Consider the following 27,911-nt stretch of genomic DNA (forward strand, 5'->3'; position numbering starts at 1 on the left):
TGATGCCCAAGACCTTAAGATGGATGTTGCATGATCATTCTTACTGCTTTCAGTATTTCTAAAGATCTTTGAATTTAGCTGAGCCACAATGTTGAGGCCTGAAAGTCGATTCTGCATTTCTAATTCCTCAGTTTCCATCCACTCAAAGAGAGTCGTGTCCAAGTCACTGTATTTAAAGGTGTCGGTCTGATTAAAAATGAAACACTGGGCCCATGTGTTGAAAATCTTGAAACCTGATTGAGAATTCTGAATTCTTGCATGTACAGTTGTAGATCAGAAGTGTTGACTGGATGCATTGAAGATAAGTTTTTCAGATTTTGAAATAAGAAGCCGGTTTCCACATCTGTTGAGTAGATTGCAAGCTTTGCAACAAATGCTTTCCAATTATCGTACAACTCAATGCCGTTTTTCCTGCACCTTGCAGGAGAGAAGATTGAACTCATTTAGATGTTTGGTGATGTCTGAGAGAAACATAAGTTTCACAATCCAATCTCCGTCTTCCAACTCAGGATAGTCTTGGCCTTTTTCTGATAAAAGAAAACCTTGATTTCATCAAAGCAACAAATCTCTCCAATACCTTCCCACAACTTAACCACCTAACACTGCAATGCAAAGGTATATCTTTGTACACACTGTCCACCTCTTCAAGAAAAGCTTGAAACTGCCTGTGCATAAGAGGAGAGTGTGAACAAAACAAAATTCACTATTTTGTGACAGTGGTCATCACCTTCTTGAGAACAAAGCTCGAGATCTTGGCACATAAATTTTCTTGGTGAATTATGCAGTGCAATTTCAGAATGGGGTGCCCAATTTTCTCTCAACCAACTTCGTAAAAACCCTTGTTTTTCCCTACCATAGAAGGAGCACCATCCGTTGTAATTGCAAAAATCTTTCCTATGTCTACCCCTCTGTTCTCAAAATGGTCAGTGAATGCCTTCAGTATGTCTTCTCCTTGGTGGTTCCATACATAGGTTTAAGACAGCACAGTTCCTCGTGTACCTCTGTGTCACTATACCTGGCAAAAACAGCCAAGCGGGAATGTCATTTATATCCACGCTTTCGTCCAGGGCAACACTGAACACAGGTGTATTGTTAAAGCAACCGTTTGCTGCTGGGTTACATTATCAGCCATTTCAGAAACACGTCTCTCCACGGTCCTAGCTGAGACAGGCATGTCTTTTATCCTTGAGATAATCACGTTTTGTTTGTTATTCCATCGAATAATACTTCAGAGCACTCTAGAAAGCTGCTTTTATAAAATCTCCATCAGTAAAAGGCTTTCCATGCTTAGCAATACACAGAGCTAGTTTGTAACTGGCCTCAGTTTCATTACTTTTGCTAGCACTCAAGTTTTTAAACACATTACTCTGTTTTCCATAGCGGGATACTGCTTTCTTGATCGCCTCAGCTTTGTCAGCACTATCCTTGAAAGTCTTTTTCGTGCTTTGTTTCGAAATGTCTTTTAACACTTGATGTGCATACTTATTTATTCTCGTGAGCAGAGAGCACACACAGCACGGGTCATTCTGCTGAATAAATCCAAAGTCATTTGTCCATGACGACTGAAATGATCGGACATCAAGCTTTTGACTTTTTCGCAGTAGCCATGGCGACAATTAAACTGGGAAGGTGTTAAGTAAGGTGGCTAAAGAGTAACTGAAAACAGCAGAGTACGATGCAATCACGCACCCCTCATCGTGATGAGTATGAAACGTTTTTGTTACAATTCATGTATCATACTCGTCTAGCCTACATCTCGTCCAGCCTACATCTCGATGCAATCATGTACCGTACCCTCATCATGAATATGAAACGTTTTGTTTTAATTCATGTATCATAGAAAAAATTACTTTTTAATCATATGATTTGAAAGGAAATAAACCATATAGATAAGAATAATAATGCACAATACATATTCTCTCTCTCTCTCTCTCTCTCTCTCTCTCTCTCTCTCTCTCTCTCTCTCTCTCTCTCTCTCTCTCTCTCTCTCTCTCTCTATATATATATATATATATATATATATATATATATATAGCTTAATGATAAATAATATTGCCAAGACCAGGAAGAACATTCTTTATTACAAGCTTTCGAGGTATAAAACCTCATCATCAGGCTGAAAAAAACCCGACAAGGATGAGAATCAATAAAATTACAATAAAATGAATTGTCATAATAAATCTTCAGCAAAAATACTAACGAAATATATAAATGAACAAGTAAATACAAACTAAAAGGGTGAGAGACGTAAATAACGAAAAATTAAAAACACAAACATAAAAATATGAAAATAAAACTAAAGTGAAATGTAAACAAACTACCACTCACAAAGTAAAATATTTAACGACCTAATTGAGTACCTACTGTGAAATTACTTTGTGAGTGGTAGTTTGTTTTTTTCACTTTAGTTTTATTTTCATATTTTTTATGTTTGTGTTTTTAATTTTTTCGTTATTTTACGTCTCACCCTTTTAGTTTGTATTTACTTGTTCATTTTATATATTTCGTTAGTATTTTTGCTGAAGATTTATTATGACAATTCATTTTATTGTAATTTTATTGATTCTCATCCTTGTTGGTTTTTCAGCCTGATGATGAGTTTTATACTCGAAAGCTTGTAATAAGAATGTTCTTCCTGGTCTTAGCAATATTATTTATCATTAAGCTAAGATTTCAAGTAGTCACCTAATTACGAGACTATATATATATATATATATATATATATATATATATATTATATATATAATATATATATATATATATATATATATATATATATATATATATATATATATATATATATATATATATATATATATATATATATATATAATTTCTTTTTTGTTTTGTTAGGATTTTTCTTTGCATTTTCGAATCACATGCCATATATGCAAGCCATACGGCGTACATCTTTAACGTGCCAAGATACCGACCCCCCAGCTGTAAAAGATAACAACAGATGACACATATATTAGTGTTAACTTAATTAATACCGACTTTTCTTATGACTTTTAGTTTCACCTTATGCTATTCTTCCACGTCAGTTAAACATAAGATATACATAGTATGTCTGATATACAGGCAGTCCCCGGTTTACAACGGGTTCCGTTCTGACGCTGCATTGTAAGCCGAAAATCGTTGTAACCTGAAATATCGTCGAAAATCGTAAGAAAAATGACATTTTTATGATAAAATGACATTTTTATAATAAATTAAAGTTTGCATATCCTTACCAAATAATTACATAGCTATTATTTCTACTTTGCGCAGCAGTTCAAAATTTAAAATTCGCAATAGCACTCGTTTGTTAAAGGTGTAGTAATACTGCCCCGCCCACTTTCGGGGAAGGATAGGTACAACACAGCTAAAATGCTGTTTGTTTATGCTCTATGTCCATGAGAGGGGAGGAGGGAGGGGTCTGATCATGTAATTATTTGATAAGTATATATAAAACTTGATTTTATTGAAAATGTCATTTTTATATACATAACTTACTAAATAATTACATAGCTGAATCTCACATTGACAGGAGGTGGGAACATGGACAAAACTACTCAAAAACACTCAGAGATATAGATGAATTTGAAATAGAAAATTTTGCTAGGATCGTGAAACGCTTGTTGTAACCTTACCTGGTGAGGGAGCTACGGCAGGTGGGCACTGCCTCTGGTCGGAGCTCCTCTCAACCTGTAGTGGCGTGGCGGTAGAGAGCCATAATCGCAGGTTGCCAAAGCTAACAATCCAAACAAGACACATTGAAATGTGTGTGTGCCCTTGCCCTGGGTGCAGTACAAAATATGACCAGAATTTTAAAACCTACACCAAAAACTTGTTAAAAATCAAACCAACTGATGGTACTCATGACACAGTACCAATCAGGCTTCCCAAGAAAACACCAATCCTCATTCAAGGAGAGGAAAAATAAGGGATTCCTCCTATGCCCTCTTCACCCAACACCACGCCAGCTGCAAAAAACGGGCTTACAGTACTGCAATTTTCATAAGTTGTTTCCACATCACGCAGGTAGAACATTGCAAAAACTGATTTGCACCTCCAATGCGTGGATTGCAGGAGAGAAGACAACGACAGATTGCGCTTGAAGGCCAAGGATGTCGCTACTGCTCTAATTTCATGTGCTTTCACCTTGTATAAAGGAAAAACATCCTCCTGGATCTTGGAGTGTGATTCAGAAATCATAGTTCTTAAAAAGAATGTTAAGGCATTCTTGGATAACAGCCGACTGGGGTTTTTAACTGAACAACACAGAACTAGAGGGGTCTTCGTTCTTCACCATAAAACCTAAGGTCAAGGAGAAGACATCACCTTGCAAGAAGCCTACTCTCTTATCAAAGGCATGTAGCTCGCTATCCCTCTTCACCATCGCTAAGGCCAAAAGAAGAAGCGTCTTTCTTGTCAGATCTTTAAGAGAGGAGGATTCTAGGAGCTCAAAGGGAGGACCCGAAAGCCATTTGAGGACGATATCCAAATTCCATGCAAGAGCCGGTCTTCTATCTTGCTTAGTAGTATTCAGGGACTTTATTAAATTACTTAAAGTCCTGGTTTAATACAAGGTCTATTCCTCTGTGCTTGAAGACAGACTTCAACATAGATCTGTATCCCTTGATGGTTGATGTGGCTAGACCTTTCGAGGATCTGAGGAACAGCAAAAAATCTATGATCTGAGCTACAGTCGTTTGAGTAGAGGATATATTTTTGTCTCAGCACCAGCTCCGAAAGACTGTCCACTTCGATTGGTAGACTGCAGCAGAAGATTGTCGCCTACACCCTGCAATAGCTTCTGCAGCCTTCCTTGAAAACCCTTTCACTCTGTCAAGTTTCATGACAGTCTGAATCCTGTCAAAGCGAGAGTGGGTAAGCCTCGGTGAAAACGAAGAAAATGGGGATGTCTGAGAAGATTCTTCTTCTGAGGTAAGAGCCTTGGATAGTCTACTAGTAGGCTTAGAGGGTCCAGGAACCACTCCTTGTGTGGCGAAAACTGAGCCACTAGGGTCATTGATACACTACTGTGGGTGTTGAACTTCCTCAGCACTTCTCTTACCATGTTGAAGGGAGGAAAGGCGAAAACGTCGAAACCCGACCAATCTTGCAACAAGGCATCCGTCGCCCACGCTTGCGGATCTGGAGTCAGGGAAGAGTACAGAGGGAGACGGTGGTTTCTTGACGTTGCAAACAGGTCTACCATCGGCTTTCCCCACCTTTTCCACAGGTCGGTGTACACCTGTGGGTTGAGTGTCCATTCCGTCGGTAGAACCTGTTTGCCGCAACTTAGTTCGGCCACGAGAACATTCATTTTGCCCTGGACAAAGCGGGTCAGAACGATGGTCCTGCTGTTCTGTGCCCATGGAAGAAAGTCCTTGGCTGCTTCGCATACCGAAAAAGAGTGGGTTCTCCCTTGTTTCTTTACATAGGCCAGTGCGGTCGTGCTGTCTGAATGTACTGCCACTGTTTTCCTGAAGGTCTTTGTCACAAAAAACTGAAGGGCCAGGTGTATCGCCCTCAATTCTTTTACATTTATGTGCAAATCTTTTTCAGTTGAGGACCATAAACCTGATACTTCCAAGCTGTTGAGAAGGGCTCCCCAACCCAGATCCGACGCGTCGGAGTACAACATTAGGTTGGGGTTCGCAGGAGACAGTGACATCCCTGTCTCGAATCTGTCCTCCACCAGCCACCACCAAAGGTCCTCCTTGATTTCGGGGGTGATTTTGAAGATGAACGAATCTGGAAATATCTCTCTCCTCCAGTTAGTTTTGAGATAAAACTGAAGGGGTCTGATGTGTAGTCTGCCCAGAGGTACAAACTTCTCAACGATGATACAGTTCCCACAAGGCTCATCCATGCATTGGCCAAGCAGGATGGAGGAGACATGAATTCTCGAACTTTCGCAAAACAGTTGTAAATCCTTTGTTGGGATGGAAAAGCCCAAAAATTCAGAGAATTTATCACTATCCCCAAATAAAGAATCAACTGTGTGGGGATTAATTGTGATTTCTAGAAGTTTATCAACAATCCTAGGTCTTACACAAGTTGAAGGGTCTTCTGAAGGTCCTACGTGCATTGGGCTTCTGATGGGAGCGTACGCGCCAATCGTCCAGGTATAAGGAAACGTTGATTCCTATAAGGTGTAGCCACTTCGCTAAAGGAGCAAGAACCCGGGTGAGAACTTGAGGTGCCATGGAGAGGCCGAAGCACAGGGCCTGAAACTGGAAGACCACGTCCTGGAACACAAATCTGATACTTCCTGGGATCCTGGTGAACTGGAATGTGGAAATAAGCATCCTCCATATCTATTGTCACCATCCAATCCCCCTGATGAATGGCTGACAGGACTGATTGACTCGTTTCCATCTTGAACTTCGTAGATTGGACAAAGAAGTTCAGAGCAGTGACGTCCAGGACAAGTCTCCATCCCCGTGATGACTTGGGGACTACGAAGAGGTAGTTATAAAATCAGTCTGTGCTCGTGTTTTTGACTTCCTCCACTGCCTGTTTCTCAAGAAGAGCTGACACCTCGAGACAGGGCTGAAAACCTCTCTGAGCCTACAGAGTAGGCTGTCAATTTGACGGGAGAGGTTACTACGGGAGGTTTCCCCTTGAAGGGGATCGAGTAGCCCTCTTTCAAGACTTGAAGCACCCAAGGATCTACAGTACTTTCCTTGATTCCCATCTGTTCCAAAAAAGTAGTCTTGCTCCCACTGGAGCACAGAGGACAAGTAGCTCACTTGTGAGAGTGGTTTTGTTAGAGGGTTGTTTGTTGAGTTGCTCTGGATGCATATTAGTTCTTGGACGGAAAGGAGTATTCCTGGTCAGAGGAACTGCGGTGGAAGAAGGACGTGTCGAGATCCTAGTCCTCTTGGTGGACTAAGCAAGTAAATCTTGGGTGGATTTCTTCTGCACCCGTTCTAAAGTCTCTTAAGGAAATAAGCCGTTGCTGTCCAAGGGAGCGAACAGAAGGGAAGAATGTTGAGGAGTGACTCCCTTAGAGGTTAACAAGCACCATAAGTCTCGTTTCTTCAGTACAACAGTAGTGAAAATGGTGGCTAGTTCATGGGTGCCGTCGCTCACTGCACGTCTGCACAGGCCAGAACCCTCAGCCAGTCCAAAGCAAAATTCTCTTTAAGTGATGTGCAGTCTTGGATCTTCTTTGCTACCACACCAACGGTCCAACTGAGGAAACTCAGAACCTCAAAAACTGCAAAGTTCAAAGTAGGAGTGTTGCCCTCTACAGGTTCCTCTTCGAAAGAAATATGGGGAAATCGGAGGATCCGAAGGCGCTTGAGCGGTTGTAGATGGGTAGATGGGTTCTGCAACAAGTTCAAGATATTATCTAAGCATCGATGAATAGGGACTAGGGAAGGATCCTGAACTGCAAGGGGATCGGCACGAGTCGCACCAGAGACAGCAAGTCCCACCTGCAGCACCAGATGGACGCTGGAAGGTGGACAAACATCAACACTGGCCGCTTGATCCCTGGACGTCCGCTCACTGATCCGGTGGACAGATCTGAAGTCTGCAATTCGGACACTATGCTTCTAAAGGGAGGACACTTGGAAGTTGGGTGTCCATAAGATGGACACATGGACACTTGATGTCCAAGCGCAGAACGATCTGACAAAACACGATCACTCTCGGAACGAACGGACACTGGACATCCACTTGTTGGTCGCGCGGATAATGGATGCTCCAATGAATGCCACTAAGACACTGATTTCTCACAATCGGGCATTACACTCTCGGACTCTGGACGTTCGGACTCACGATAATCATACGTTGGACCAACAGACACTTCTTTACACACTTTGTGGCACTCGATGTCCATGAAAGGGAGCGAAAAGCTTGAGGAGACTCCCAAAAACTACAGGAGGGCTGAGGACTATGAGCCCTATCCAAGACCACGCTTATGAGTGCCAGTCACTACAAGATAGCACATATACAGTACGTCCATTCGGATGCCTTTCCAATGGCGATCCTCTGAGACCTGGGACAGGCAGACAACAGGCTTGGGCGAGGTAACGACTACTCGTGGGGAAACCCCACCAACCTCCCTTGGACTGCCAGTTTGCTTCCTCCCAGGTGAGCAAGGGGAGTTTAGCAGGGACCTTGGTGTACGAGCATTGGTGGGACGAGTAGCCGGCCCCTCCACTGACACTGCACCTGATACTGCAGTTACACTCTTGAATTTGCCCATGAGGACACGCATTGAATTCCCAATCTGGGAAACTGTTCACTAATACTGTAAATCAAATTTCTTGTTCACACACGCTACTACGCTAGCAATGGCGTTGGGGTCAAAGAAATGAGAGCCAGGGATTGGAGTTGCGGGGAAAATCGGAGGACTTGAGATACGGGAAAAAGCAGTTCCAGATATTAGAGGAATATGTAAAGGAGTCACATCAACCCCCAGAAACAAGGCCTGTCTAGTGGAAGCCTTCGATTCAGCCCTAACAGTCGCTTTCCTAATTCTGTCATGCTGTAATTTGTCTAAGTATGCATAAAGAATCTTCTTCCACTTCCCCTTATCCCAGTCTTTTAACTTGTCAAAGCAGTGTTCGGGAGAGCGAACTTGTTCCCTGCACAAACTACAAACTACAAACAGTATGATTGTCATATTTGGCTGAAGTCAATCTATTCTTACAGCCCTTACTATAATACCTTATACAAGAAAGGCTAGCATCTGACATGATTAATAAGTCAAAATCAGGAAGTCACAAGAGAAGTCTAAATTAGCTAAGCTAATTAACAGGACTGAGCTACAAAAAAGAACAAAGTACTTCACCAAATGAAGGATAACACTAACCACCCGGTGAAAAAGAACGAATTCAGAGCTGCTTATGACCAAGTTCAGTCATTAACCGGCAGAAATGAACTGAGCTCTTTAGATGTGTTGTACCTATCCTTCCCCGAAAGTAGGTGGGGCAGTATAACTACACCTTTAACAAACAAGCGCTACTGTGAATTTTAAATTTTGAGCTGCCGCGAAAAGTAGAAACAATAGCTATGTAATTATTTGGTAAGTTACATATATAAAAATAAAGTTTTATATATACTTACCAAGTAATTACATAACTATTGGCTCCCTAACCTACAGGAACTTAAAAATTCAAAATTTGCGCGGTGGCACTACTATCATTAGTGTGTAGGTGACAAGGTCCTGCCCACCATCCGGGACTCAAGGAAACAAATTAGCAGAGAACTCAATTACTCCAAGTGCAATGTACCCCCAGGCTTCCCATCGACTCAAAACCTTAAGTCAAGGCAAGTGGATAGCAATGGAACAGAGTTTCCCTATGCTTCCTCTCCTAGCACCATGCCAGCCACGGATAAAGTCTTAAAGTGTTGCAGTTTTCAAACATGGTCTCTCTGTCCTTGAGGTAGTGTGAGGTGAGTATGGACTTTCATCTCCAGAACATCGACTGTAAGATCATGGAAAGAGACAAGCTATGTCTAAAAGCAAGGGAAGTTGCGACTGCCCTAATTTTGTGAGCCTTAACCTTAAGTAACGGAAAGGCTTCTTCCTGGATCTGAGAGTGGGCTTCTAATATTAATTCTCTCAGAAAAAAGGATATGGCATTTTTGGAGAGCGGGTGAACTAGGTTTCTTACAGAGCACCAGAGTTTGCTCGAAGGTCCTCTAATCTTTTCCATCCTATGAAGGTAGTACCTGAGACACCTCACTGGACAGGGGAGTCTTTCTTCTTACTCAGGTCCTAAGATATCCATAAGGTTCTTGATGATGAAGGATCTAGGCCAGGGTTTAGAAGGGTCCTCATTCTTTGCGAGGAAACCAAGAGAAAGAGAGCAGACTGCATTCCTTTGTGCAAACCCTATTCTCTTATCTATTGCCTGTAACTCGCTAATCTGTTTGGCAGTAGCGAGAGCCACTAAAAAGAGTCTTTTTCGTAAGATTCCTGAGAGAAACAGAATGGAGAGGTTCGAATTGAGGACCTGAAAGCCATTTCAGTACAACGTCTAAGTTCCAAGAGACGTTGGAAGAACTTTCTTTCTTAGACGTATCGAAAGATTTGATCAAGTCGCTGATATCTTGATTAGAAGACAGATCCACTCCTCTGTGCTTAAAAACTGAGCGAGCATCGACCTATACCCTTTGATGGTAGAGGGTCAATAGCTTCCTGACAAGAGTTCAGGAATATCAAACAATCGGCTATTTGACTTATAGATGTCTCAGAAGAAGAGATGTTATAGTGGCTGCACCACCTTCTGAAGACTGCCCATTTTGATTGGTAGAGCTTTGTAGAAGAAGCTCGCCTGCATCTTGCAATTGCCTCTGCAGCCTGTCTCAAAAAACCTTTTGCTCTGATGAGGCGCTTGACAGTCTGAAGCCTGTCAGGGCCAGACTGGAAAACCCTTGGTGGAATCTGAGAAAGTGGGGTTGTCTGAGCAAAGACCATTTTTGTGGAAGGAGTCAGGAGTCAAATCAAGTCTGGAAACCATCCCTTGTTCGGCCAAAATGGAGCTACTAGGGTCATGGAGGTGTTCTGATATATCGACAGCTTGTCGATCACTTCCCTGATCATTCCAAAGGGAGGGAAGGCGTACACATCTAAGCCTGTCCAGTCCAAAAGCATGGCGTCCATGCCCCATGCTTGAGGATCTGGGACCAGCAAGCAAAAGAGTGGAAGATGGTGGTTTCTCAACATTGCGAAAAGATCCACTGTGGGCTTGCCCCATAGTTTCCTCAGGTTGTCGCAGACTAACAGGTCTAAGGTCCATTCGGTTGGAAGGACCTGTTTGAGTCGGCTTAATTCGTTTGCAATCATTTTCATTCCCCCTTGAATGAACCGGGTGACAAGAGTGACTTGGTTCTCCGCCCACAGAAGGAGATCCCTTGCTGTCTCATACAGTGAGAAGGAATGAGTGCCCCCCTGTCTGCGAATGTAAGCAAGTGCTGTGGTGTTGTCCACATGCACTGCAATCTTCTTGCCGCAGACAAGATCTGAGAAGGACTGAAGGCCCAGGTGAATTGCTCTCAGTTCCTTTCCATTGATGTGAGAATTCTGTTGTACTGTAGTCTATGTTCTGGAGACTTCCCAGCCGTCCAGAGGAGCGCCCCAGCCTAGGTCGGAGGCATCTGAATAAAATTGAAGGTCTGGGCGCACTGGGAGAAGAGACTTCCCTTCCTGAAGTCTTTCTCTGCATGACCACCACTGGAGATCCTCCCCGATTTCCGACGTAATCGGGAAGATGAAAGAATCTGGTTGGGTCTTTCTGCACCAGTTCGCTTTGAGGAAAAACGAAAGGGGTCTCATGTGCAGTCTGCCTAATTTTACATACTGCTCTACTGCAGTGAGGGTCCCCAGAAGACTCATTCACTGCACTGCCGAGCAGAAAGGAAGAGCAAGGAACCAACTGACCGTCTGAAGGCAGTTTTCGACTCTTTTTGGCAACAGAAAAGCCTGAAAAGTCTGAGAGTTCAGTATCATCCCTAAATAGGGAATCTCCTAAGTCGGTGTCATGAGGGATTTCTTTTCGTTTATGAGAATGCCTAACTCCTGTGTCAGGCGAAGAATTCTTCTCAAGTTCTCCGCACACTTTTCCTCCTCCGACACGTGGAGAAGCCAATCGTATAGACAGAAGCTGATGTTGATTCCCAGAAGGTCCCTAAAGGAGCAAGGATTCATGTGAAAACTTGAGGGGCCGTCGATAAACCCCCGAAACCATAGTATTCTGTCCTGAAAAACGAAGCATAGAAATTTCCGTGAGTCTAGATGAACAGGGATGTGAAAATACGCATCCTGCATATCCAGGGTGACCATCCAGTCCCCCTGTTGTACTAAGGACATGACTGAGTGAATGGTCTTCATACGAAACTTCCTCTTCAGTATGAACACATTCAAGGCGCTGACATCCAGAACGGGCCTCCAGCCCTCTGAGGGCTTTGGAACCACGAAAAGGCAATTGTAAAAACCTTCTGAGTGGGGATCTAGTACTTCTTCCACTGCTCCTTTGGAAAGCAGGGATTTGACTTCTTGAGAGAGGGCCAAAAACTTCATGGAACCTTTGAATATGCTGTCAAGGTGATTGGAGATGTAACTAAAGGAGGAGTCTACGAAAGGAATGGAGTAACCTTCCTTGAGAACCTTGATCACCAAAGGATCTGCTCCTCTGTGCTCCCATTCTTTCCAATAATGTAGAAGTCTGGCTCCTACTTGGGTGAGGAGGACTAACTTCTCACTTCTTAGGGCTGAACTTGAAAGGAAGACCTCTTAATGGACTTCGTAGGAGGTCGTATGTTTGATCTAGGTCGAGGCTGGGTTTTAGCCTTCCCTCCACAAAAGGGTTGAGACTGTAGAGGGGAGAATTATCTTGATGTGGAAGGCACAGGCTCCCTCGGATGTCTAATGGACTGAGCCAACAAATAAGTGGTAGACTTATTCTGCAAGTCCGAAAGAATCTCACTCACCGTGATCTGAGGAAAGAGGCGAGACCTATCTAAAGGAGCCAAGAGTAGAGCTGACTTCTGTGTCAGGGAGAATTCTTTCGAGGTGAAAGAACACCAGAGCTCCCTCTTCTTAAGGACTCCCATAGAAAAGAGGGAGGAAAATTCTAAAGAGCCATCTCTAATTGCCCTTTCTGAGCATGAAAGAACTCCCAGCCAATCGGAGGCAAAGTCTTCAGCTAGATCAGGACAGTCTTCAATCTTCCTCACTAGCACCCCGATGGCCCAATTGAGGAAACTAAATATCTCAAACACCTTAAAAATATTCTTGATAATGTGCTCCAGTTCAGCTGAGGAAAACAATATCTCGGCCGTAGAAAAGGCCATTCTACGAGTCAAATCCACCAGACCAGAGAAGTCCCCTTGGGAGGAGGCAGAAACTCCCAAGGAAGGAGCTTCCCCAGTGGCATAGTAAGAGTTCCTCATCTTTAACAATTTGCTGGGTGGAAAAGCAAATGTCACTTTGCCCTGTTCTTTCTTAGTGGCCAGCAAGACATGAACTTCTTTGAGAGTCTTCTTCGAGGAGGAGGAAAGAACTGGCTTGGGTATCCTGATACTGTACCTTATGACAAATGCTTTTTCATGAGGAAGGTAGAAGCTGGAGAAGTAGGCGAAGCAGGCATGAAGAAATCAGGAAAATTATCCAGGAGGAAACGCAGAAGATACGAGTAAGCAGAAGAGGGAGCCATATCCTGGACAACCTCTTCCTCCTCTGAAGAGATGAGACAAGGATTTATCCTTAGACTCTGGAGCAGAGGAGGATTTCTTCAAAAAACCCATAAGCTCAGTCAACTGACGCTTGAGTGGGGCTAAAGAATCTTCCTGAACCGATGAAGAAGACGGATTAATAGAAGAAGGTGCATGGATTCCAGATGCAGAAGCTGGGCATTCGGCTATTGGCATCGGAAGTTCGGGAGTTGGCACCAGGCGCTCAAGAGCGGAAGTCTGGTGCGAGACGGCAGGTGCCAGGCGCTCATCAGCAAAAGTCTGGTGTGAGTCAGTGGGCGCTGGGCGCTCAGAAGGAGTCAGGCACTCAGAAGAAGTCAGGCGCTTGGAAGAAGTCAGGCGCTCGGAAGAAGTCGGGTGCTTAAAACGCTCAGGACTGTCTCTCAATGAATGAAGACGATGAGCAGGAGAATCAGGCTGGACTTGAAATCTGCAGGAAGGTTGTGGGCTAGCCTCCCTGTACCTCTTGACAGCCAGGGGAGAGGTGTCGGCAAGACCCGCATGTCTCTTGAGCAGGCACAAAGAAACAGAGTAGCAATATGGGAGCTTCTTGCGCAGACTGGAAGTTTCCGAATCCGAAGAAAGCTGATGCACTTGAATGCCTTCCCAATGGTGTTTAGTTGAAGCCAGCCTCCCTTGGACCTCCGGTATGTCTTTTCCCTGGTGCAGGGGAGTGGAACAGTGACCTTTGTCTAGGAGCACTGGTGGGATGGACAGCCACCTCCTCAACCTTCAAAGCACTCTCACTTCTCACTGCAATGTCAATACTTACATTTTTCTCCATTAGAGATCTAATAGCTGATCCCATTTCCTTAATTGTATTAGATAATACTCTAAACTTCTGATCGAACCTTGATTTGAGGCTGGCAATGGCACTAAGAGCAGAATCATGGGAACCTGGTACACGAGTAGATGGTAAAGTAGGAGGACTTAGGATAAGAGAAGGAGGAGGGATTGGAGGAGTGGTAGTTCTATCATCCCCTACATTTTCCAAAGGAATGGCATCTGCACTGGCCCTATTCTCAGCCCTAATGGCTGCTTTCCTCTTCCTATCTCTTTCTAATTTTTTTAGATGAGATTTCAAGGTTTTTCATTTCTTATCCTCCCAATCCTGACACTCTATGCATGTATTATCTCTACTACATTCTTGTCCCCTACATTTAGTGCATTTTGTATGAGAATTGTATGAAAACTCAGTTAGCCTAGTTCTACAACCCTCAGAACAGAAGCGAACACTGGATGAACTGGAATCCGACATCGTTAACAAAAGTAATTCGGGCAAATAACTAGGCGAAAAGCGAAGAAGCAGCTGTGTAAAACTTCTGATGTTGACTGGAAGCTGGCAGGAAACAAATTGAGCTCTCTGCTAAGTTGTTTCCTTGAGTCCCGGATAGTGAGTGGGACCTTGTCACCTACACACTAACAATAGTAGCGTCACTGCTCAAATTTTTAACTACTAAGCTGCTGTAGGTTAGGGAACCAATAGCTATGTAATTACTTGATAAGTTACTTATATAAAACCTTACTTTTAATAATTCAGATGTCTTGTAAACAATGTAAACTGCATTCTTATTGAGTTTTTCATAAAAAAACCCTCCAAATTTTAACAATTCTGCCCTTTTGGAGCCATATTTCTTCCACTGGATTGGCGACATAAACCCGGAACATGCGCTGTAAACCAAGAAATAACTTTTTATGTATATATTTGAAGAGCGCCATAAGCTCGGAACGTCATAAGCCAAGCCTGTCGTAACCCGGGGACTGCCTGTACTTAAAGTTTCACTAAAAGTCTTGTCTATTTGCTCTCTACCAACAAAGAAGGTAGAAGAAAAGGAACCAAAGTACAAACAATGTATGTATCGATAGATTTAGAAACTTCCTTGATCAAGAATGACCTAAGAAATCATATCAGGTGAATTTACCAGTCTACAAACAAGAAAATAATTAGAACATTACAGGGCTTTACCTTTCAGATGCATCAAAAAATGAAGCTGCTGGTGTCACTGAGAAATTGTAATGTCGATCTTGCTGATCTGATAAGACGAAGTTGGAAGGGGCAGGCAAACCTGACAACAAAGAAAAAGTATTACATGATAATAGCATTAATTTTAAATCACCATATTCATGAGCAATTCAAAACTAACACAAAAAGAAACATATAGAACAATTCAAAGATTACTTGAAAGAGAAAGTTTCTAATTAAAGAGTCTGAACACCAAAAGTACACAAAAATAAAGTTAGAGATAAAACTTATAAATGGAGTTTTATCATTTAATATATGAGTTACAAAGAAAAAGAAAATTCTTTAATAACACAATGCAATTTACCAAGAGCAAATTCAATAACTAAGAATGTCTCATGATACTCAAGCACTGTATTGTTCTTTTGTCCTAATTGTTCTTTTGTCCAAAGTTTTAAATAGAGTTATATTCTTAATTATTACAATACTACAACATACTTTTTTATGATTTCATTCATTATGAATTCTTGATTATGGTTTCTTCTCCCAATTGTAATAAGCTGTGTAGAGTAACTTTTTACCTTTACTCTAGGCCTTGGTGGTGTAATTTGTTTATCCATTGAACCATTGGGGCAGTTTGTTTCCTCAGCTCTGTTTGCCTTCCTCTAATTCATAGTAACAATTTCATAATAACTGTGATTTTATGTGACTGTGATTCCTTTTACTTGTGCCTACCTTTATACTGGTTCATTCTGCTCCAGCAATGGGCAATGAAATCAGTCCCATTGGTATCCACTGTTTATCCCTGACAGTAAGATGGAAAGTTTTCTTAGCAGTCTCCTTTGTAAGTCACAACCTTCAAGTGATGATTTCCTAAATTTGGTCTACTGTGAAGATTATTCATCTAATACTACTAGGTATGTGATACGAATTCATCTGTCTGACAATACCAATCAGTATGGCAAGTGTGTTTAGACTACCTCCACATGGATAGCCCAGTTGAAATTATGACTGAAACCATTTTGAATTTTCCGATCCATCTGTCTGAAGGCAAGCACCTTACCACCTCAACAGTTATGAAGTATGAGGCTGCTCTGTCAGCTCTATGGGTTTAGCATAGACCCACTTCTGCAAGGGCTCCTGTTACTTGGTCCTTGAATAAGGTCCTAGGACTCCTGTCATCTCCTTTATTCAAAGGTTCCAATGAGACCATAGCCCACATGCATCAAAATGTGGTCTTCTTGACCACTTGCCATTACGAGTTCGGATCAACGAACTCAGCTCTCTTAGTCAGGAACAACACTTCATTATCCACAAACCTAGCAGTCACTTGCCCATCATTCCTGGCGAAGAATGAGGACCCATTAAAGATGAAATCCCTATTCTTCTGCAGGTACTCAGCAATACTGAATATTATGCCTGAACTCCATTTTCACCTAGAAGTTATGGCTTACATCCCAGATGGTCCTATTTTCTTAAACCCTACTGCTAACAAGCTGCTGTCACTGCAAGGACTGAAAATCATTTTACTGTCCCTCTTCAAAAAGGCAGACCCCCACGCCTTCCTTAAGAAAATCATGTCTGGAGAGGGAGCACATCACTGGCTTTCTTTGGAAATACTGTATCTTTTATTTTCATGGAATATTTTTCAAAAGAATTACTTCCAAAAATACATAAAATACAGTACTGTACAGTTTAGCCTAACAAAAAACATAAAATACAGTACTGTACAGTTTAGCCTAACAAAAACGTAACTTACTAGGTGTGGTTACATGATAAGTGAAATACACAAAATCATGCAATATAAAAAAAAAAGCCATAAACATTTTTGTCTGTTTGAATGTAGGTTACAAAATACTTCAAACTTACTGTGGCGCCCCCTCCCCCCACCATATCTCTCTCTCTCAAGTCTTTGCTTCAGAATGTATCTCTCTTGTACTTAGCATAACATGGTGCATGTGTATATGCTTATACGTATATGCACACACTGAAAATATATATTCCAAGCTAATCAGGCACATGAAATCACAGTACAGTATTTGCAACTTCCTTGCTTTCTGGAATAGACTTGGACATCAACATGGTTTTAAAGGCTGGCTCTCAGAGATCAAATCTGCTTTTGCTACTTTTTATCAGAGGTTTTTTTTTAAGAGATGTTTGACCCCCAGGTAGAACACTTACAAATATTTGCAAAGTCTAGGGTTCCATTCCCAATCACTGTTCACTCATTCAACCAAGTTGCCAATGCTTAGCTGGCAGTCAAAGGCAGAGGAGGGGAGAAATAAGTCAGCCATCCTACTCAGGAATTCCAAGGCTTAGTATGCATGTCTCTTAACAAGCCATGTCCCCTGTGCCATTTCATGACAAGGAACTGACTTTGATTCCTTAGGTCTGATCAGAGCAGGCCAGACTCTTCCCACTTTAGCAACTGGTTTGTGGATTCATCCTCATCACCTCATTAGCCATCCTGTTACGCAAACCTGTTCATCACCTCATTATTAAAAAAATTCAAATCCTATTTTTTAATTAAAAGTTTCCCATTACAATTCCTAGCCTCATGTTGTGCTCTGGAGCTTTGGATTCTTATATACTCTCCCTCAGGAGGTCTAATTGGTTGTTTCCCATTGATCTTCAACCTTCAGAAGTGTCAGCAGCTCGGTTTTTCAAAACAACACAGTTGTACTTTCACCTACAGTATTTACCCGACCCATAGCCCTGACTACAAAAGAAACAAGTTCACTCACCACAGGAGACATAGGGGAACCAGATGTGCATGCACCAACCTACTGAAGGCAGCAGGTCTTCTTTAACGTTTTAAGATTTGCACAGGTGACCAAATAGGTTGTGTTAAAGATAGTCAGTTTGTACTCTTTTTCTGAATTAAAAATTTTACATTAGTTTACCCTTGCCTTTAGTTTTCAGATATGATCCACAGCCTTCATAAGTAGATTATTCTGCTCTTCCACTCTTTTTTCACCTGCAATTTTCATTTTTATACATTGAATAATTTTTCTCTTCTGTCATGCAACTGATTTGCAAATATACTTCTTTCCTTTCATTAAACTTCTCAAGTCCTCATGACCACTCACTGTTTATCATATTTCCTCTTACAACCCTCTATACCCTTTCACCTGCAATTTTCCTTTTTCTACATTGAATAATTTTTTCTTCTATCATGCCACTGATCTGCAAATATACTTCTTTCCTTTCAATAAACCTCTCAAGTCCTCATGACCACTCACTGTTTATCATATTTCCTCTTACAACCCTCTATGCCACCAAGCTACAACTTCCTGACTCAATGAACCATTCCTGGAATTTTATAAACTGCTCATATACCCTTCAACTACAATTTCTTTAATCCTAGCAATTCATTCATCTTAAAAAGACACAATTTCACTCCTTTCTCTCCAACTGACACTTCTATCCATCTTGACTTTTGCATTAATCAATGATCAAAAATACCTACAGTCTCCTCTTCAATCTAATCTGTTCTGAAACATAATCTAAGAAAATCTTCAACACAGCACTCTCTTTCAACAGTACACTTATGATTATTTTTCTTTGGATACAATGTGCATATACATACAGTACATATACATAGTACAGAGCATAAATATCATTCCAACATTAACTTACTTTTGCATGGAAGTACAAATCTTCTCGTCCAATTCAAAACTCCTCCAATCAACTGACAGGATGAACTTCCTGTTGTTGAAAGCACTCCATTTTCTTGAATTTCATAATAAAGAGATCCTGAGCAAGTAAAGTTAACTTCAAAACCAACAGCTCTTCTTACAGTTGAGAATGCTGTTGTGTGATCATCGCCTAAAGGTGTAACTTGGAATGGTGGGCAGTTGTATGCTGTATAAAAATCAATATATTGCTGATTAGAACAGATAAATTTTCCTTAAAAACTTGTGTGCAATAATTGCTGACAATAGCATCTACTTTCTGATCATACATGACAATCACAAGAACATGAATGAGCCCCTCTCTACAATATACTGTATACAATAGTCTCTATAATTAAAGAAAATATGAAATACTGAAATAATTCTGAACTTCACTGCTTACAAAACAAATTAATTTTAGATGACATTACAGATACTCCTTTGGAATAAAGAAAATGCTACTGAACATTAGTTATCTAACATCTTGTCTCTCCTATTTGCATGTGTTCACTGGGAGTAACCCTGGCAGATATTGCTTCAATTTTTATGAGATTTAGGCTGTCAAGACAAGCAATGGCACACTTTTGACTGTTCAGCATTAAAGACTGTTACAAGAGGGAGCTGAGTGTTTGGACAGTAAGATTAAGGGGTCCAGCAAACAATGATGAACAAGGATCCAAAGTTGAAACTAGGAGAAATCCCCAGCTGTACTAAGAAGTAATGGTAAGAGAAGTTGGATAGTAAGGGTAAATCAAAAAAATAATGGCTGAAGGGACTCTGTCAACACCCTTTAGTAGTGCCTACAGTGCACCATGTGAGGTGCTCTGACAACACTACTCCTCAAGGGATGTTGTTCCAATTGCTACTGCCGCAAATAATGACATTTATTGTGGTTGGCTGATGGGCAACCTAATGCAGGACTGTAGCCAATAAACTACTGTACAGAATATGACAATTATAATAGCTGAAAATTTCATGTACAATACTTGTATAAATTATTGTAAACTCACACTGTTTGATATATATTTTCCATTGTTTTATGTGTGAGCAAATTCATCTTGGTTACTGGCCATGCATAGGCACACATATACATATACTGTACACTTCCATATTTGAAATATAACAAAGAGCAAAAATGAATTCTCATCTTTGCTACTTCAGAGATATTTGGATATTCCATCCTTCAGTTTTAGTTATCTTTCTTATGGGACAGCAGAGAATGTTTTGCTGTTGCTATTTATTAAACTGGAGGGATAATGTTCTATAGGCAAAATTCGTGCTTTTGTGACTTGACTCAGCTTGTTATACTTCCTTTCTCCGAATACCAATTACAATGCTATAATCTGAAAATCAAACTTTAAAAAATAACTAGAAGGATCTTAACTTGGTTCACCAAAGATGAGGCTATCAATGATAAAATGATCTGAAATCCAGTACATTCATTACAATGGTAAACAGTTGTAAACAACCATAAGGACAAAGCATAAGTTCTGAATAAAACAATTACAGTCAGTTGCCATTTTTTCTATTGCTCTATATTTGCTAAAAATCTGAAATTTAAGCTCTTTATACTAGTAACAACAATTTATTTACTTGCTTGCTGATGGCAAGAATTATTACGGGAAACAATGACTCGTTCAAAGGATTTTTATGGTGCTTTTGACTTAGTGAAATGGAAGGCTCTTATATATTAATTTTGCTACCGAGCCATCAGGGACTGCATACTGTACTCACACTTCATACCATTCAGTCTCTTAAGTAGGTGGTGTTTCAATGTAGTGTTCTGTGACCTTTGTTCTTTTAAGTCCACATCTTACAAGGTTAAGATAGTAGAGCAATTACATTGCTGCTGGCCACCACAAACATTTTGAACAGATTAGTGAATGGTAACTTTGGTTTGCTAAACTTTAGTAACAATAACTCTGCTGATTAGCTGATATTGTACCATGCTTCAACTTAAGGATCATTGTATATAATGACAGAGAACTTGATCTTTTTGAATTCTTGGCACAGCTTCTGGTTTCCTTCAACTTAAATCTTTACTTCTGCAACATTTAGAAAGCAATATAAAGCTGCCATAAAAATATGTAGTGTTTTCAAGGCTCTCTAAATATGAATCCCACCTTATAATTATTTGTAAACTACTGAATATTTTGCAATTACTAAAAAAGAATATCAATTACTATCAAGAGACATACAAAATAAAACAAAGGAAAACACTTACCCAGATCAAACTGTTCAGGACGTACAAGAATCTTTATTTTACTTGGAGGCATACCTGCTGAACCTAAGGCAGGCCAATTAATTCCAGTAGCTTTGGCCATCTGTTGAAAAATTCAATTCCATTGTTCAGTTTTCCTCTTAGGTTCACTGTTTTGCTGACATAGTGGGTGATGATTATAAACTTTGATGATCACACACTCCTCACAGGATTTATTTGCATTTACTACAAAAGAAAGGATGAATTAGGGTAGGTTTGGCTTTACTATGTGTAAAAGACTCCCAAAATTAACTGTCTAAAGCCCCATCCACACAAAAGACTTTGTCAGTCGACAAGCAAGACCTCTGTTCATCATACGCATCGCCAAAGTGTATGTAGAGTGCTTTGAGCAAAGGCACCAGACTCTGTCTGTAATGAGTAACGTACATGACTGCCAGGCATACACCTGTGACAAAGATTGATTCAAAGAGCCAAGGCATTAGATTTATTATAAGAAAAAGGTGCTGTGTTTGAAAAGCATAAAAAAGGGATTTTGACAAAGGAAAAATCTATTGGAACCATTTCACTGGGTGACACAGGTCGAGCCCAGAAAATCATTTTTATATTGCTGAAGTAATTATATATAATACTGTAAATGAATGAAAATATTTACTGGATAATACAGAGACTGTGAACATGAGTATTATAATATGTCATTCAAATCAAATATAACTTGACTTCCAAGTGAATATTTTCTTATAATTTTCTATTTTAAATGTTAGTTACTGTATACAATACAGTATGTGTTTAATCTATATGTAAGGTTATTTGTTGAATGAAATCATGATGTATAGTGTCCTTAATCTTCAAGCATTATCTTATTTAATATAAATTCATTTTTTTCATATTTACATTTGCTTCCCTTTCTGTTACTTTTTGTTATCACTGGAACACTTTCTCTTTCTGCACCCTTGAGTCTACAGGAGTTTGCTCTACTATTAATAATAATAATAATAATAATATAATAATAATAATAATAATATAAACTTTAAAAATGTAAAATCAACTGTGGGGGTTGTAGGGCTGGTTTTTTAATTGTTTTCAGTTCTACCTAATTAACAACATAAATGAAAACACAGTCCAATTCAGTCTGATGACACTTTCTACTTGCCATTTTCACACAAAAAAGATACCATTAGTTATTATTACTTTATTCATATTACAAAATTAATGCCAATATGAATCTGTCTCGAGTTGTTGAAACAAAGCTAACAGTAACCTGTCCATGGACTCTCAACAAGTGGATCCAATGAGCTAATAAGACACAGAGTGCCAGCCATTTTCCATTCTTCTGGCTATGAGTCAAGTTGCAATTGTCATACTGTGGTCACCACCACCCAGCCTTTGGCCAGAAAAGGCTGTGTGGAACAGACTTTGTTTACAGATTTTGTCTGCCAACAAACTAAGTCTCCCAGACAGTCTGGTCATGTGGTCTGGTCATTGAACCTGGATTTTGAAAGCAAAGACTATTTGTCAACAGTTAAATTTTACCCAGTTAACTGCATATGATATTCTCATTTCCAATAGCTGTTGCCTTTTTTTTTCTTTTAGATACATTGCATAGTTGTCTATTGTTGTTTGTTTTTCTCTGCGTTCTCAAGCTGTGCAAGGTTTTGCACATATAACATCTTCAATCTGCATTTCTAAGTAAATTTTCATAACTATAGAATTATTCAAAAATACATGCTACATTAAAATTACAAAGTAACAACCACAAAAACTATCATGAATTATAATCTGAGAAATTAAACTGAACTGGCTTGCCTTTAGACTAGCATTAGTGGAAGCTGATGTCCACCAGCACAAAAGTGCAGTACAATCGAGAGGCTGCTGTAAATACTGGCTGAATGAGTCACCTGTGGAGCAATTGCAGAAAAGTTAGTTCCAAAGAAATTGCACGATGCACAGATAATACTATATACACTAGATGTCTACATTTATGACAAATGCAATATATGATGCCTTCTAAATATACAATGGAATTAGCTTTACATATGACATCCATTTAAAGCACAACATGGGACAATTACTAAAATCATGCAAAATGATCAATTAATCTTCTTCTGGCGAGGGGAACACACGTTTATTTCCATACAGAGAGTTGTTTACATAAAAGAAAGCCCAAATCTAGTAGAGTATCTAGTTACGGCTTCAGAATCATCCTCCTCATGCAATGAAAACACTGTCTCGAACTAGTTACGGCTTCAGAATCATCATCCTCATGCAATGAAAACAGTCTCTAACACTGGATATCCAAAAAGACCATTATTATAGCGTAAAATTCAATGCTCCTGTATAAGACTCAAAATCATTGTTTAACCGGACCACTGGGATAAAAATCTCAACTCTCACTGAGCTGGCCAACTGAAAAGATAGAATTCAAAAGCAAGTGCAGACTAAATTTTATAGCCACAACCGAGGCTATGGCACTACTGATGAACGATACAATGATGGACTGATTAATCAATATATTTTACAAAAAACCCTTTACAGAAATAGTAATAAGCTCACTGTATTATCACAAAATCAACTAATGATTAGTAATAGGTTTATATAAAAATTCAATCATTTTAAAATTACAAGGTGGTACCACTGGAATTTCACTGTAAGTATGGCAACATATGATTTATATTTTGTATTACATAAATTTATAAGTTTCTTTGAAAACTACAGCACAATATACAGTAAACCCCACCCCATATTCACATTCTCACTATTCACGGACTCATGTATGCAGAAAATTCGCCCATTCGTGGTATTTTTCACTGAGAAATATTCACTAATTACTGTATTTTCATATAATTTTCATGACTAAATGCACTTTTTGTGATAAAACTATTAAAACACTCAGGCATAAGTATTTTTGAGTGTTTTTTTTTTTGTTTAAACTATCAAAATGGGCAGTTCTAAGTGTTTTTACAGGGGCTTTAAGTATTCGTGGATTTTAGCTATTTGCGGGGGGTTCAGTACGCATCCCCTGCGAATACGGGGGGGTTTACTATATATACTTTAAACCAAACAACAATCATGCATTCTATACACACCCTGTATTTATAAATAAATTCAGTAAGGTTACTAGCGTTAAAAATTACTTTTTAAAAATAATTTTGAAAGGTTAAGAAAGACAAAAATACAATAAAGTAAAAACATTCAATCTGGTAAGACCATCTTTCAAAGCAAAGTAACAAATTCTAGATGTAAGTTGTATTTCTCCTAGGTATACAAAATTGCCTTTTAATTAGGAATATCAGTGCAAGTTGGAAACAGTGGCTGAATTTGCTACCAAAGGTGGTTAACTGACGGCTGGAGGGGATTAGTGGGAGACAATGACAGCACTGGATTTGCAACTATCAGTAAGAATGGGAATGTGGTTTGTATGGCACGAAGCATATTTGAAAATGTTAAACACATTCCTTCTTGGAACAATTTCAGAACACATTACAATAATTACAAATATGTGCGTTCAGTAGTCCCCAAAAAGGAACAGATGAATACTTGTATGGCATTATTAAAGATATACATGTGTTTAATTTCCCAACAGACTCCAGTGTTCTGAAAGGAAATGGCTGTGACATGTTAGGATGGTCTCAGTAGTAAGCTTAAAACTTTTCAATTCCCGTCTTAATACACTATTAGATTATCAATCAAGTAGTCTTTGGAAACCAATCTAGCTTTGGACCAGAAAAGTTTCCATATAAAGCTTGAGAGGAATTTCACAAGCATTCAACATGCTTTCAAATCAGAGATCTAAAAGCTCCTTCTGCAGATGAAAATAATGTACTTTGCTTCCTTAAGTCAATTTGGATAGAATAAATTCTTAAGTCAATTTGGGTAGAATAAATTCTAAGTCTACCCTCAACAATTGAGTGTGATTGGCTCCCATGGCAGTATTGCATGAAGCACTAAATATTAGCTTAAAAAATAAGACGTATGAAGGCCAAAAAGCAAAAACTAAACAGTCAGATTTATATTTACAGAATAATAAAGAGCATAATCCACGAAAAAACAGCCAACGATGTATTCACAAAAGGTCTTCAAAAAATATCCCATATATCTTCAATAATACCCTTCATAATGGAAGTCAAAACCTTCAACCAACAAAGGTACACAGCACAATACTGAAGATTATCATCATTGTCACGAAGAATCCTTAAAGAGTAAGATAAAAGACAAGAGAGAAACCGAAAACAAATAATGACATTACGACAATGACAATGAATCAAGGCAACTGTTGTAGATTCTACGAAAAGTCTGGAATCTCAGTGAGAATTTAACAGTTCAACAGATATAAAAAAGTGAGATACACAAGTCATTCAACTAATGGGGACTTATAGAACCAAAGGTGGATGCACAGGGCTTCCTACCAAGTACTGCCTGTCTTTTGTTTATCAAAAGAAAAGGCAGATGTGTCTGGGATTTCATAGACCACAAAAATAGAGTTTCATTACAAGTAATGGGGATGGATAATCTTCATGAGCACAGGAGATATGTAAAATCAATCTATATGAAGGAAGGTATGAAGAAAATACTGAAAGTTTAGCTAGACTGTCTGTTTTGCCCTGGCCTGGTAGAGGACAAAACAACCAGGCTAAACAAAATTTTCCATTTTGATTTACAATTAAATTACTCACCGGCTATACCATGGATTCCACCAAGCTGTGTGATAGAATAAGTCCCGTTTTCAATAACCACACTCCCATAAGCCGTGGCATATTCATAACCGGCAGCAACTATAATGAACTGTTAAAGCATAAAAAAATTCACTTGACAAATGGTCCATCAACATTAACTTTGCATCTACTTCTTTCAGTGATAATTTCAACTTGATTTACATATTCAACAGGAATGTCATAGGAAATCTCATCTGGGAAAAACTACTGTGTCAACAAAACTGCTCTATAATACCAATTCACAACTGATCAATTTTCTAATAATGTACTATTTTACAAATTCAAAATACACAAGCAGTTCAGAAAAAAATGTGCAACACTTACCTTGAAGGTAAAGGGACGGTATGAGGTGAGCACCTGCAGCGTCTTTACCCCTGAAATAAATGGCATTTGATATTAGCGAATTATAGTATACAGGGGTATTTATAATTCACTCAATAAACTAATGAGACACTGCAGCTATTTACATAAAACACTTTTTGCATTAGTACAACATAGTATCTCTAGCTCTAGCATATTTACATTCATTTCCTCATGTTATTCTTACCTCCTCCTCTAACTCCACTCTCATTCTTCCCTCGTCCTCAAACTCAACTGTCATTCTTCCCTATTCTTCAAACTCGCCACCTTAATTAAATTTAAGAGTCCCATTCTGAAACACTCCATGTTTACTAAAACCTTCTATTTTAATTTTTGCTCCAAACATATTTTGTGATGATCAAGAGAGAATCCCGGCTACTCCTCATGCCACCATAAAATCTATGTATTTACACCTAGTCTAACAAGCCTTTCCCCTCATTATTTTCTCCTTCCCAAATTCTTCTTTGAAAACTTCAAAGAATCACACCATTTTCTGATTACAATTCCAAATTCTCTTAAGGCACTTCAACCTTACCACCTTCTTTTATCATCCACCTTCATACTCAAACTGTTGTTTGTCCCATTCATTAAAACTGTTTAAATAAAAGTTTCAGACAAGCCAGTTCTGAAGTCTTCAAAGATCAAAGAGGCAGAAGAGCTCAAACTGATAGTATGTACGTGCACACTTGAGACTACCTTTTAGGTTTGCTCCAGCTTTTTAGATTTCACAAAGTACATAATTTGTTTTGCCTTTACCATAGGCTGGAAAAAATCATTGAACTTGTTAACAAAGGTATTTAACTGGTGATTATGAGGAGTGGGAGAGGGAACACCCCTCACTCATCTCCCATCACCAAGCACTTTTCCTTCGACCTCTGGGACAACTCAGGGTGACCAAGGTGGGCACTTTGATGAAAGGCTCTGGTTTGCACAGTATACCTAAGAAAACCACAAATCACTTAAAAAATCTGTCATTTGTTCCAGTGGAAATACAAACCATTGCCTTTCATATTGAGCAATTGTTCATTAAGTGGGAGGTTGTCTCCATCAATACACTGGATACTCGACCACCCACCGGAAATACCATGACCCCAGTTGCAAAAGCGAGTAAAGGGGAGTCACTGACTCCCCTAATCTCCAACTTGGTCTGGCATAAGGAAGCCAGGCCAGTAGGACCCAAGGCCCAGGAGAGGGTGTAGAGCCTTGCTAGAGTACAGAAGGTACAGGGAACCAAGTAACATTCCCATAATAATATACCAGTTGGCAGGCATCTATACCTGGCTAATACAGAGTGATCTGGTTCAGAGTATAGCTCCACCATTGAGCCTCCACACCTATGTTAAAATGGGAGAGCAGAGGGAGACATTTCTAAAGATGAAGCTCTAGACTGGAAGCTCTGATCAGTGAACACCTGGCCTTATTTGCTGCTTTGCTATGGGAGAAGGGAGGTAGAAAGGAGAGACCAGCAGGTTTACATTCATATACCCCAGTCTTACACTAAGTTAAGTACCTGAGATATTTTTTCATCTAAAAAGAGCTTGTTGAGCAGCCACAACAGGTCCCAAGAAAAATGTTGATTGAGGTGAAGGTTTTCTGACACTTCCAGACACCTGTCTTCATTACCTAAAAACAAGAAAAATTCAACTGAAAGGCAAGGGACAGTCCCATGGCCCTGACTTTGTGGGCTCATGAAGACTAAACAACTAGCATCGTCACTAGAGCCAGAAAGAAAGGGTGTTCTTGGACTTGCCAGTACAGTACTAATGGAAGCCTCCAAAACTAGC

The 27,911-nt window shown here is 39.8% G+C and overlaps 1 protein-coding gene across 3 annotated transcripts in view; it reads right to left on the minus strand.

The window, feature by feature from the left end:
- LOC136833177 (sushi, von Willebrand factor type A, EGF and pentraxin domain-containing protein 1-like) overlaps positions 1 to 27,911 on the minus strand; it is a 136,593-nt gene that overhangs the window by 87,557 nt on the left and 21,125 nt on the right. For all 3 annotated transcript variants that reach the window (XM_067094933.1, XM_067094935.1, XM_067094934.1), the window contains 6 exons: positions 26,092 to 26,141; positions 25,729 to 25,837; positions 22,862 to 22,953; positions 21,062 to 21,161; positions 18,803 to 19,027; positions 15,170 to 15,269 (listed from right to left, as the gene is read on the minus strand). In XM_067094933.1, the coding sequence (XP_066951034.1) occupies positions 15,170 to 15,269; positions 18,803 to 19,027; positions 21,062 to 21,161; positions 22,862 to 22,953; positions 25,729 to 25,837; positions 26,092 to 26,141 (676 nt within the window). The remainder of the gene's footprint in view (positions 1 to 15,169; positions 15,270 to 18,802; positions 19,028 to 21,061; positions 21,162 to 22,861; positions 22,954 to 25,728; positions 25,838 to 26,091; positions 26,142 to 27,911) is intronic.

Source organism: Macrobrachium rosenbergii, chromosome 51, assembly GCF_040412425.1.
Source record: "Macrobrachium rosenbergii isolate ZJJX-2024 chromosome 51, ASM4041242v1, whole genome shotgun sequence".
In the NCBI taxonomy this organism is placed as follows: domain Eukaryota; kingdom Metazoa; phylum Arthropoda; class Malacostraca; order Decapoda; family Palaemonidae; genus Macrobrachium; species Macrobrachium rosenbergii.